Source organism: Nipponia nippon, unplaced genomic scaffold, assembly GCF_047370975.1.
Source record: "Nipponia nippon isolate SJK-2023a ecotype South Korea unplaced genomic scaffold, ASM4737097v1 scaffold_10, whole genome shotgun sequence".
NCBI lineage: Eukaryota > Metazoa > Chordata > Aves > Pelecaniformes > Threskiornithidae > Nipponia > Nipponia nippon.
Window position 1 is genome coordinate 16,527,205 of NW_028262291.1, and position 12,581 is coordinate 16,539,785.

Below are 12,581 nucleotides of genomic sequence, written 5' to 3' on the forward strand. Positions count from 1 at the left end.
TGAAGGAAGCATACAGTTCTTTTTTAAAAAGAAACTTTATTACAAATCTGTAGGTTTAAGAAAATATCCAAAAACTGTCATAGCAGTATGAAAAATGCTGTCATCCTATTCAGAGTTACCAGTTTTCTCCAATAAACATAGCATACAAAAATTGATAGAAACCACGGCAATTCTTTTTGGTGACACAAGTCAGATATCTGTAATTCTGAATCCCCTGCCAACAACTAAGATGCTGCTGGCAGCCCAAGGGAACGATTAAATTGCACTATTTTTGAAAACTGGAAGTTTGGATGAAAAGGCTATATACATATACACATACTGTAGTTTACCACATGTACATGTTACCACCCAGGGCAAACAGAACACGGCCCAGCACGATACTTAGAGTCTATAAAAACCTGGAGAGCCAGGGAATGTGTGTATATGGTATTAAGTTATTCTCTGTGCTCATGTTCCCATTTTCTTTTACATCCCAAACCTAATAAAAGACCAATTGCTTTCCACTATCATTCATAGAAACAGTGATGTGTTGCTACACTGCCTTTTCAGACACAAAATGTTAGCTGCACTGCATGCAGGCAAATGATCTAAAAATGTAATGCAGTTATAATATAATTAAAAGTGGGATTTTTAGAAGACCGTAGACTGAATTTACTGCAAGTGACCTAACACCCTAAGCTCCCCTGCAAACCTGAGGCTAGCATGGCATTTCTAATGTCATTCATAGATAATTGGTAAGATAATTCCACATGAATGAGGAAAGAACTCTCTGAGACACGTTATCTTCCTAAACTGAAGTACAGACTGCTTTAAAAAAGCAGAAAGTTTGCAAGTATGCCACGGATTAAATCCCAACCTGCCCTACAACTCTAACTCTGGGTAACTGGCTGCACTGGTTGGAAGCTGCAGCATAGACCAATGGTAACCATATTCTCAAATCCTTTAAACTGCACAGGACCTAGATGCCACAACTCAGAGCTGCGGTGTAGCAAGAAGTGTGAGGATTTTAAAAGAGCAGGATGAAACATTTCTGTTACAATACCTGCTCAAGGTACTGATATAATCTAAAAGAGGAAAAAAAAAAACCAACAAACCCACCAAACAACTCTGTGTAATTTAAGTTTGTTTTTATCAGGTGCTTGAAGGTCCTTAGGCAGAGGACATCTCCCATTGATCAATCCTCCTTTTGCCAACAGCAATTTGGAAAAAAACAGTATCATGTTAAAAAAATACTCAGTGCATTTCATTCATTTTGCTGTTTCAACTTAAGTTGAAAAGCACAGAATCAAGAGTTATTTGAAGAACACTATGCTGCAGAAGAGCAATTAGAAATCAACAGTCTCATCACCAGAGCAAACAGGATGGAAGATGCAGAACTGAATTTACAGCGATTTCTTTACCCACACAGACCAGATTAACCCTAGGTTAGTCAGGGCTACCTGGAACATTTCTTAAAAGCCACCTGTTGGTCAGGAGGTTGCCTCATTCTCCTGCATTTACTGAAAACTTCATTTCCAAAACTGTATGAAAACAGTCAAAAAATCTTCATTCCAAAGAAGGAAAATATTTCATGTACGTTCTTAGGCGTGAACCTTCAGGCTTGGGAAACGTTTTTCTAGATTGTCAGCAAGTGTCTGATCAGCCTCACGCAGGACTTCAAGGAAACTCTCCACCTGGAAATAAATTGCACACACACATAAAAAGAAAAAAAAAAAACAAAAAACAACCAAACTTGCATGGAACACAGAATTCTTATACGTGGTATAGGGGGTCTTTCTCCTCCTGTACCTTCCCACCAACAGCAGCCAGCAGCAGCCACTGCAAAGAATAATGGAAAATGCTCCACAGTAGATACCTTCCTCCTAAACCCCACAAGTTCTGTTGGTCTAAATTTCGAAACATTATCGCCTTCCCCAAACTCTTATTTTATTGTTTAAAAGTACACAAAGAAAAGTTCCCTACGAAAAATATTTAGAATAATTATTCTATAAAAATGTACAGGACAAATTTTCAGCTAGCAGAAATTTGCAGGCATCCCTTCATTTCAGCACAGTTTGACCCTTACATCAGCCGACGATCTAGGCAAAGCTCTGGCTGAAGCAAGCCAGAAGAGACAAGAGAGGGTAAAGACTATCTAGACTGGCGTATTACCTGTGTCTGAGCAACTCTGTCCTACCTCTGCATCTGATTCTGAAAGGCCTTGCCACCCGAGTAGTATTTTTTCAGCTATGCTAAAGACCTTGTCATATACTCACCGATGCGAAATACAGAGGTAAGAGGTTCTGAAACGCACAGGAACATGTCTGTTCATTTAAATGTCCCTGATGTAGGCCCTCTAACGTATTTTCCTGGAAAATAAAATAAGAAATACAGCTAGCACGTTATGAATAGTCGTCGAAAGAAGAGACTCAAAAATGTGCACACAGTGTCTACAGTATGTGCTTTGTTCTGAAAAATGGGTAAAACAACCAGAACTTACAGTTTTCAGAGAATGCCAGACGTAGCTAATACAAAAAGGTGTGAAAGCTCATGCACCACACGACTCTTAATTTGAATGGCCCCATAAAAAAGAAGTCCAGCTGAGAAGGTGAGTTTATATATTGGTACTCTTTCCTTTTCTCAAATAAATTGGCTTTCATTCAAAAGAAATGGCGATATACACCTAGAGAATTTATCATACAGAATCTTGGCCCTGAAGGCATACAGCTCAGAAAACCTCTGTCCCTGCCATCTAACACACGTTGCTACTCACCTTCTCGTTGATTCTCTAATGAATTTCCAGTATGCAACTTCACTTGCACAGAAAAATGCCCACATTAATAGTAACGTCTTTTTTCTTACCTACCCTGCAGAAATCCCTCTTAGAATTTTGTTTATTCTTACCTTGGTCAGTTCTTGAAGCATATTGGAAAGTAATTCACAGCAAATATCCTTCAAAATTTTTAAATGGAAATCTTCCTCATTTAGATCAGCCCTTCCAGTCTCCTGTTGTTCAGACTCCTTTGAGTTATCAACTGATCTCTTCCCACAGCCCTCCATGTATTGTAAGATACGAATCAAGCTCCCAATCAGAGGCATATCTAATATAAAGTAACAAGAAAATGGAAGTTTAACATTGAAAATTTTTCCCATCCTTACAAGGCATTAGAATTTTGAAACACACCGTAAGATTTTACGCAAAAGCGACAGGAATGTATATGTTGTGTTTTATCGAAGACTGTTTTAACGAAGCAAGTGGAAATGTAGTAGAAAACACAAACCATTTTTTCTGCAAGCTAACCTGTATCTATAAAAAGTATATGCTGGTGGTAAGGAATATGAGAAGGAAAAAGTCTCTAGTGGTAATTCAGAGAGGCTAGTATGTTAAATTCGCATCCAGATAATCCTATCTGATAAACCAAACCAACACAACGTCTTTCTGCTGCAGATGACACTGACTCACATTCTCAAGATAGGCTTTTAATTCTGAAGACTTGTCAATGGATTGAAAAGTACCAAGTGATAAAGATGGATTTAAGTAAGTGCAGAATCTCCCTCTACTAAAAAAAACCCTACTGTCAAGACCTCATATTTTAGCAACGATGAATTCTGCAATTTTCATTAATTTACCCAATGGAGAAGACTGAACAGAATCTGTAGATTCTATTATTGTAACTTTTTAGAGATATCCAGTAACCACACTTTGAGCTAGCTGTGATTTTTAGTCACCATTGAAGAGCCTTACTGTATTCAAATATATAACCGAATTCTGTGTTCTGAACTGATCTCTAGTAAACAGTAATAAACTAACCACTTTCACCCCCACATACATAAAGTCAATTGTGAAAATAACTTAAAAAAAAGAAAAAAAAGAACAGAAAAAAGCATGACTTGCTTTTCCTCATCTTGGTGTATTCTTGTTCAGTCTGTGAAGCAAACATAGCAGACAGCACGGACAAAATAGAGGCCAATATAGTCTTCTGCTCCTGCACAATGATCGGTGGATCGTCTGGCTGGCAAAGTTCATGGCAAACAAGGTCATAAAGCAAACTCCAAGTCTCTTTTCCTCCATCAGGAGCCTGCACTTGAGAAAGAAAGAAAGAGAACCCACCAACCCACCAAATTTAATCTAGGTACATGAATTATTTTTCTCTCCATTAAATATCTGATGATGTAGAAGCTACTGCCATTCTTGGGCCTATCATATGTAGCAATTCAAGTGTCTTACCGATAGCCTGAATACCCTCATCCACTGTGGTCAGGAGCTGCAAAACATGCATATAAACATCAAGTCCTTCTGGATTATCCGATCTACACAGAACAAAGGAAAACCAAAGACAAATTAAAGATCTGATTACTGAGTGTATATTCTGTGTGTTTTGGACACACAGAAGACTATCAGCAATCACTGCCATTCTCTTTGCTACCAAACTAGCTGACTCATTTCAAATGGTAAGTACAGGGAAACATATTCTAGTGGTCTGTCAAACTATCCAGCTCCCACTGAACGCAAGACGTTCAGACACAGGCCTTAACAAGGTTAGGAGGAGTCTCCCCAGCCATGAAACCGAAAAGAAATCTCACATACCGGACTTGTTTGGCTGCTTCAAGTATACAAGGCACAATCTTAAAATCTGGAAGTTCTTCGGGGGAGTCATCTACAGATGGTCCCACAGACCGACAAGTGCCATTTTTAATCCAGTTTAACATTAGCTCTTCATCTAGATCAAAGAGTTTGTCCACCACTTCACCCACTTTTACCAGTAATTCAACTGCACAAGAGAGAACATATAAATTTCAACAAGACTAAAAACAAGGAGCAAAAATTAGCTTACAAAATGCTAATATGTAAAAGTATTCAGAGTAAATTCAGTGCTGAAATATAATAGTTTCATTCATGACCTACTACTGGTTCCTATGTTTATTTCCTTTTTGTGGCACAGATTAGGTGAAAAGTTTGATAAACAGGGACTTGGAAAGCCCACAGACACCTTCTACCTTATGCTATTTATAAAGCGGGAGCTTTATTCTGCAAAGAGGCTTCAGGTTCCTGAAAAGTCGTAACTTCTGCTTCTGAAGTAAAACTTTCCAAGATTTGTCCCTAAATATGCAATTTTCTGCTAACCTTACACCTGCCGATCTGCATTTTACTTACATAGATCTGTGATTTTAATCTGGATGGAGCAGGATTTCTGAGTATTGTCATTGAAAAAAACCCAAACAACCAAATTCAAAAAGCTAAATTATTAGGATTCCTAGACAAATTATAACTGCTGTTACAATTGAGTTGGACGTGAAAAATAAATGCTATTCAAAATATTTCCATGATTAGGTGCTTAGTGCTAAGAGAGATTGTCAGTACCACTGACTGCATACCCAAAGCCTGTGCAGTATTCTGCTGCCATTCAGAGCAACTGAATCATTCCTCCAGTTCACATTCCTCAAGTACGGTAGTTTCAAAAATGGAAAATACATATCTGATTTGGAAAAGAAATTCAAATGAGGTCTTTTTCAAGGATCAAAAATGACATATGTATATCCCTGAATAAAGACTACGTCCTTTCCTTTACTGTGCCAAATAACCATTTCTTCTATTAGACTTATTTTTATTCCCCTCCAGAGCTTTCTTCTTCCTCTATGGGGGCTTTTCTGGTTGGTTTTACATGTATTTATAAACCTGCAAAGGCAGGACAATTTTATTTCGGTGTCCTTTAAATTCATGAGGTTTACTTATTTTAAAGAAATTCTGTAGTCCCACTTGAAAATAGCTGTCTTTGAAGCTGCATGCCTCAGTTCTTATTTTTTTTCTGCAAACACCCACTAATTCCCAGCTTGCTTTGGCAACTTACCATTTGTAGAGCTGGACATGATAAAGCAAACACAGTCATACACGGAAGGGTTTTCTCGGATTCTCTCAACCCAGACATTGGCCACCTCAGGCTGGGAGAGGCAAGTTAACAACAACCTAGACAAGAATTGACCATTTAACAAATCAGAAACCAATTCATTGGTTTTAGCTCTGCAAGTGTAAATCCAAAACAATGAGAAAGATGTGACAGAAACAGGAATCTAGCTCACAGCAAATCAATTCCAGAACAACGCAGAAATGACAACAAGATAGGATGAGAGGATAATAAAATAGTAAGCCCACATGCCAATTTTCTTCCCAGTCCTCAGAACATAGCAGAACTACACTAATGATGCATTAATTTCTGAGATGTCCTACCTGCTTGTTTCCAGAAGAGTTGGAGAGTCTGAATCACACAAACGTTGCAATAACACTTGGCTTTAAGGAGAAAATGCAAGATTGGATTAATAAATCATAGAATCATAGAATGGTTTGGGTTGGAAGGGACCTTAAAGGTCACCTAGTCCAACCCCCTGCAATGAGCAGGGACATCTTCAACTAGAGCAGGTTGCTCAGAGCCCCGTCCAACCTGGCCTTGACTGTTTCCAGGGGTGGAAACATCTCCAGCCTCTCTGGGCAACCCGTTCCAGTGTTTCACCACCCTCATCATAAGACATTTCTTCCTTATATCTAGTATGAACCTACCCTCTTTCAGTTTAAAACCATTACCCCCTGTCCTATCGCTACAGACCCTGCTAAAAAGTCTGTTCCCATCTTTCCTGTAGGCCCCCTTTAAGTACTGAAAGGCCGCAATAAGGTCGTCTCCCCGGAGCCTTCTCTTCTCCAGGCTGAACAACCCCAACTCTCTCAGCCTGTCCTCATAGGGGAGGTAGGTGTTCCATCCCTCTGATCATTTTTGTGGCCCTCCTCTGGACCCGCTCCAACAGGTTCATGTCTTTCTTGTACTGAGGACCCCAGAGCTGGATGCAGTACTCCAGGTGGGGTCTCACCAGAGCAGAGTAAAGGGGCAGAATCACCTCCCTTGACCTGCTGGCCACGCTTCTTTTGATGCAGCCCAGCACACAGTGCTGGCTGACATCCAGCTTTTCATCCATCTCAATCCCTTCATCCCCCAGCCTGTCTTCATGCCAGGGGTTGCCCCAATCCAGGTGCAGGACCTTGCACTTGGCCTTGTTGAACCTCACAAGGTTCACATGGGCCCACTTCTCAAGCTTGTCCAGGTCCCTCTGAATGGCATCTCATCCCTCAGGCCTGTAAACCGCACCAGTCAGCTTGGAGTCATCTGCAAATTTGCTGAGGGTGCACTCGATCCCACTGTCTATGCTGTTGATGAAGGTATTAAACAGTACTGGTCCCAATACGGACCCCTGAGGGACAGCACTCGTCACTGATCTCCATCTGGACATTGAACTGTTGACCACTACTTTCTAGATGCCACCATCCAACCAATCCCTCATCCACCGAACAGTCCACCCATCAAATCCATATCTCTCTAATTTAGACTCCAACAAAAACTATCTTTGTTTTTAAAAAAGTTATAAAAAGGTTAATTTCACAGCCATGTACCAAGGTTAAAACCAGCTTTTCCTGACTATGCATGCATTACCAATGTTTCAAGATTGCCAAACTTAGAAATTAAAGGATCAAGAACTTGACTGGTGATTAAAAACAACAACAAAATAGTGGTCTGTATAATTTTTTTTCTTCATGAACACTTCCCACACAACTATGATCAGCCAAAAAGGTGTAAATGAAGATGAGGCATGGCAGGCAAACTTCGTTCCTTCTGTAACATATTTCATGATTATGAGTCCAGAAAAGCAGTACTAATGCATGTTTAAAGCACATATACACTTACCCGAGATTCTCATCTTTACTAATGGACATGCATATATCTTGGAAACAGGCCATATTTCCTAATATTCCCACACAGATTTCCTGAAAAGTCAAAACACAGTATAATGAAGCAACTGCAACATAGTTGACAATTTTATTTCCACAGTCATAAGATAAAATTAAGAAAGGTCCAAAGATGTTTTCCAGTTTGATTTCCAAGTTCTTATGACCCACTGATTTCAAGAGAGAGATACAGATTTTTCCTACAGGATGCCATTAGACTAGCCTAAAATATACTTGTGACAGGTACTATTCAGATATTTCAGTGTTAAGGTCTTCCATAAAAGCAAATATATCTTGAAATCAACTTTGCTTGCATATTCTGTGTATACTGTTTTGAAGCTAATCTGGCATCCCTATTATTAAAGCAATAGAATCCTAAGAACAAAAATATCACTATGTAAGTGCAACCCTCACAGATATTCACTTCCTCCCAAAAGACAGGGGTCTTAACTCAAGCTTCCAGCAAAGCCCATTTTCTGATTGCAAAGATTTAAAAAAAAAAAAAAAATCAAAAGCAGTGCATCCCATTAGGATATTCATGCCTAGACAACCATCAAAAAGAAGCATGCTCCAATAAAGGGGACTGTGAGAGCTCTGAAACACCTGTGGGTGACCGGTGCTAACACAGAATGTCCTGGGAATTGCTCACTTTCAGCAACTTTAAGTTGGAAATCAACCCTCACCACTCAAGATTATCTTTTTTATTAACATTCTATTACCTCTGCTAAATTACAGCAGACACTCTAGCAGCGACTGTTTCAAGAAAGCAGCCGTGACAGCTGATTTGCACTGACTTCCAAACTTTGGTTGTACTTTCAAAAGACAAAGTATTGAACTTTCAAAGCCTTATGTGTCTCTATTCATTTCTGAAGTAAAGCTTCTGGTAACTTCAGAGCCTGAATACCTTTCAAAACCCTATCTCGAATCCTAAATGTCAGTGCACTGTGTAATACAAACTGCAAAACAATGACATCAAAACAAAGGGGGAAGAAAAAAAAATGCATTAAGTACTACAGTCTAACAGTTCCTAACCACTAACTTTACTTTTGTAGGTCTGACTAAACAAAGTCACGACCATTTCTGTTCAATAATCATGAAACAAGTAATGAGAAAAAAAAAAGCCAGTTGTACTGGGTTTGTGGGACAAGGTTTTGCTGCCGGGGGGGAGCTACAGGGGTGGCTTCTGTGAGAAGATACCAGAAGCTTCCCCCACGTGAAACAGAGCCAGTGCCAGCCGGCTCCAAGATGGACCCACCACTGGCCAAAGCTGAGCCCATGAGCGATGGTAACACCTCTGTGGTAACATATTTAAGAAGGGGAAGAAACTGCTGCGCAACAGCAGCCAGAAGAGAGGAGCGAGAATATGTGAGAGGAACAACTCTGCAGACACCAAGGTCAGTGAAGGAAGAGGGGGAGGAGGTGCTCCAGGCGCCAGAGCAGAGATTCCCCTGCAGCCCATGGTGAAGACCATGGTGAGGCAGGCTGTCCCTCTGCAGCCCATGGAGGTTAACGGTGGAGCAGATATCCACCTGCAGCCCATGGAAGACCCCACACCGGAGCAGGGGGATGCCCAAAGGAGGCTGTGGTCCCGTTGGAAGCCCAACTGGAGCAGGTTTGCTGGCAGGACTTGTGACTCCACGGGGACCCACCCTGGAGCAGTCTGTTCCTGAAGGACTGCACCCCGTGGAAGGGACCCACGCTGGAGCAGTTCGTGAAGAACTGCAGCCTGTGGGAAGGACTCACGATGGAGCAGTTCGTGGAGAACTGTCTCCTGCGGGAGGGACCCCACACTGGAGCAGGGGAAGAGTGTGAGAAGTCCTCCCCTTGAGGAGGAAGGAGCGGCAGAGACAACACATGATGAACTGACCACAGCTCCCATTCCCGTCCCCCTGAGCCCCTCAGGGGAAGGAAGTAGTGAATTTGGGAGTGAAGTTGAGCCCAGGAAGAAGGGAGGGGTTGGGGGAAGATGTTTTAAGATTTGATTTTATTTGATTTCTCATTATCCTACTCTGATTTGATTGCTAATAAATTTAATTCATTTCCCCAAGTCAAGCCTGTTCTGCCCGTGACTGCACTTGCTGAGTGATCTCCCTGCCCTTAACTCAACCCACAAGCCTTTCATTTTATTTTCTCTCCCCTGTCCAGTTGAGGAGGTGGAGTGATAGAACAGCTTGGTGGGCACCTGGCATCCAGCCAAGGTTAACCCACCACAGCCAGTCTTTACTGTTTTTTATAACAAGCCTTATAACTAGGTTTGATAAACTTAGTCCATCATCAATAATGACATATATCAGCTTCAGCATCACTGAAATACTTACTGATTAGACCATATTAAAAGCACTGTTAAAAAGCATTTTAAAATTTGATTTTGTGTTTTCTCCTCATTCTCCTAACCTATTCAAACATGCAACGGGAGGAGGAGGGAGATATGTGCAAATGCATGTACAGAGCTATCTATTATTGCTATTAATATGGAACAGCTTTTTGACAGCCCATACTTACAGTAAGGCGAGGGCATTTTGACTTGGCAAAAACTCCCATGAATATATCAGGGGCGTTGAACTCCTGAAGAAATAAAGCGACATCCTGTGGAGAAAGTGAATGGAGAAGCAAATGGACTTCTACAATTTCCAAACGCAAAATCAAACCTTTTCTCACAGCGCAAGGACTGGATCAAAGAGATGTCAAACTCACCACAGAGATCAGTTATTTCCCAACAGTTAATACCAATAATCCTTGCTTTTCAATGAGATCAGCAAGCCACTATGGTGATTCAGGACGCCAGTCATTTGCTATACAATGAGCCAAAAAGTCACATTTAGTGTCTTTTGCTCTCTGTCTCAACAGAGGGTCAGAGATTCTCAGTCAGAATTCAGCAAATACCATGTTTTCAGACAGTGATGTCACCCACACATACAAAAAGAAACAAGGGAAGGGATTACCATCAGTACTTGATCAGAGCATACAAAAGAGGAAATCTCCTCCTTATTTTACAACATTAAACCACAAGATTAGTCCTCTGTTTGGGAGAAAAGGACACATCTTCCATGTTTATTTAAAATATCTAACAAAGACCCAGGGAATAAAATAATGATAATTTTGAAAAACGTGTATCTCTTACTGGAGAATTTGTTCCAGCATTTGAGAGTGTTGTGAAAAATACCGAAAAGTTGTGTTAGATTGCCCTTGTGAGTCTGTAGCTAAAGTTTAAAAGGTTTTTTATCTATCAGATAAAGCTATGCTTACCAGCAGGATGCATTACAATTGCTAGAGGAAAATACGCCTATTTAGAGACAGCATCAATATTATCTCCATAATCAAAGTGCTGAAGATACACGCTATGCACCTGAGTTAAGTTCAGCTACAGCTAAAGTACCACCTTTTAATAACTCTGAGCTTCGGTTCAACTCCTGCACATAATACAGAAAACCAACAGGCATGAATATGGCCCCATTAATGCCAGCTGACCCTAAGCAACAGCGTCACACAATCCATTAGACACCCAGGGTAAGGTCTGGCAGACCACCTTGTTTCTTTTACATTCACACACAGCTCTGCTTTATATCCTCAAACAACAGTGTGGCATCCAGCAGCTAGGATGCAACAGAAGGCCTGCTTTTGCAAACTAGTGCTGGGCCTAAGAGCGCACACAAAGTACTTGCTCATCTTGAAAAGTAGCCTTCGTGGTGAGCCTGCTTGATGCCAGTTTACCACACCTGCTCTGCCTAATGACTCACAGGACACTGTCAGCCAAACCAGAGAAGAAGCAATACCATCGAAATCAGAAAGCTGACCAAGCCTCTTTTAACTCTGTGCTTTCTCCCACTTCCAGAAGGATTTTGACTGAACGTGCTCAGCACCAGAAACAGGGCAGAAGTCACCCATAGCTGTGATCAACCATCGAGGTCTGACTCCCGCACATCGCTCCTACCTCGTCCATCGACATGTCCCAGACTTTGCAAATGTCATTCTCCATCTCTTCGTCCAGTTCTGTCTGGATTTCCTCGGGGCTCACGGCGGGCTCCGTCTTCTCGGGGCTAATGACCTGAGAGAAATCGGGGGGGCACACGGGGGTAGGGCGGTACGTAAGCTATGACCGAGAAACGCCATGAAACGCTAACAACGACCTATCGCTTCAGTCACAGTTAAAAAAAAAAAACCACACAGCTAGGAAACCGGTGTGTCGTGTGTCCCCCACCGGCCCCGGTAACGGTCGCACCGTACCCGCCAGGCGCCGACCGTTACCGGGCCCGCCGGCCTCTCCCCTCACGGCGCCCCCGCTCCCTCAGGCCCGCACCTCGATGAGGCGGGTGAGGATGCTGAACAGCCAGTGCTTGCTGTACACCGTGTTCCCCACCGCGTCACCCTCCTCCTCCTCCGCCTCGCTGGAGGGCGGCGATGGGTTACGGTCCATGGCGGCCCGGCACCGCCACCACAACCGCGCCGGCGCCAACGAGACAGCGGCGGCGGCGGCCAGAGCGGCGCCCGGGCGGTTCCCCACAGCGCCCCCTGCCGGGGCGGAGCGCCGGGAGGCCACCGCCCAACGGCCGCCGTAGGCCGTTGCTAGCGGCCGCGCCGGACCCGTGACGGCGGCCCCCGCCCGCCCGCCGCCGCCCGCCCCTCCGCGGAAAGCAGCCCCCGGGCTCCCGCGGCAGCCGAAGAACCAGGGGAGGCCCCCGCCCCTTGGCAGTGCCGGTGGCCCCCGCGATGCCCTGACTTCGCCCCGCGGGGACGCGCACAGGGAGCGCCCGCCCGCGAGAGCGTCCCGCTTCCCTCGAAGCCAGCGCCGTGACTTCAGATCCCCCCCCGCGAAGGAAAGTCAGGGCGAGCGGGA

General features: G+C 43.0%; 1 protein-coding gene across 1 annotated transcript; it reads right to left on the bottom strand.

Moving 5' to 3' along the window:
* Nucleotides 1–12,205, bottom strand: SAAL1 (serum amyloid A like 1). Its single transcript, XM_009462712.2, has 12 exons — nucleotides 12,045–12,205; nucleotides 11,679–11,792; nucleotides 10,250–10,333; nucleotides 7,707–7,786; nucleotides 6,206–6,265; nucleotides 5,829–5,944; nucleotides 4,568–4,751; nucleotides 4,208–4,290; nucleotides 3,875–4,063; nucleotides 2,884–3,080; nucleotides 2,256–2,348; nucleotides 1–1,673 (listed from the first exon to the last, which is right to left on the bottom strand). The coding sequence occupies exons 1-12, from the start codon at nucleotides 12,159–12,161 to the stop codon at nucleotides 1,581–1,583; spliced, it is 1,410 nt and encodes a 469-aa protein (XP_009460987.2). The 5' UTR covers nucleotides 12,162–12,205; the 3' UTR covers nucleotides 1–1,580.
* Between the last annotated feature and the right edge of the window lie 376 nt (nucleotides 12,206–12,581).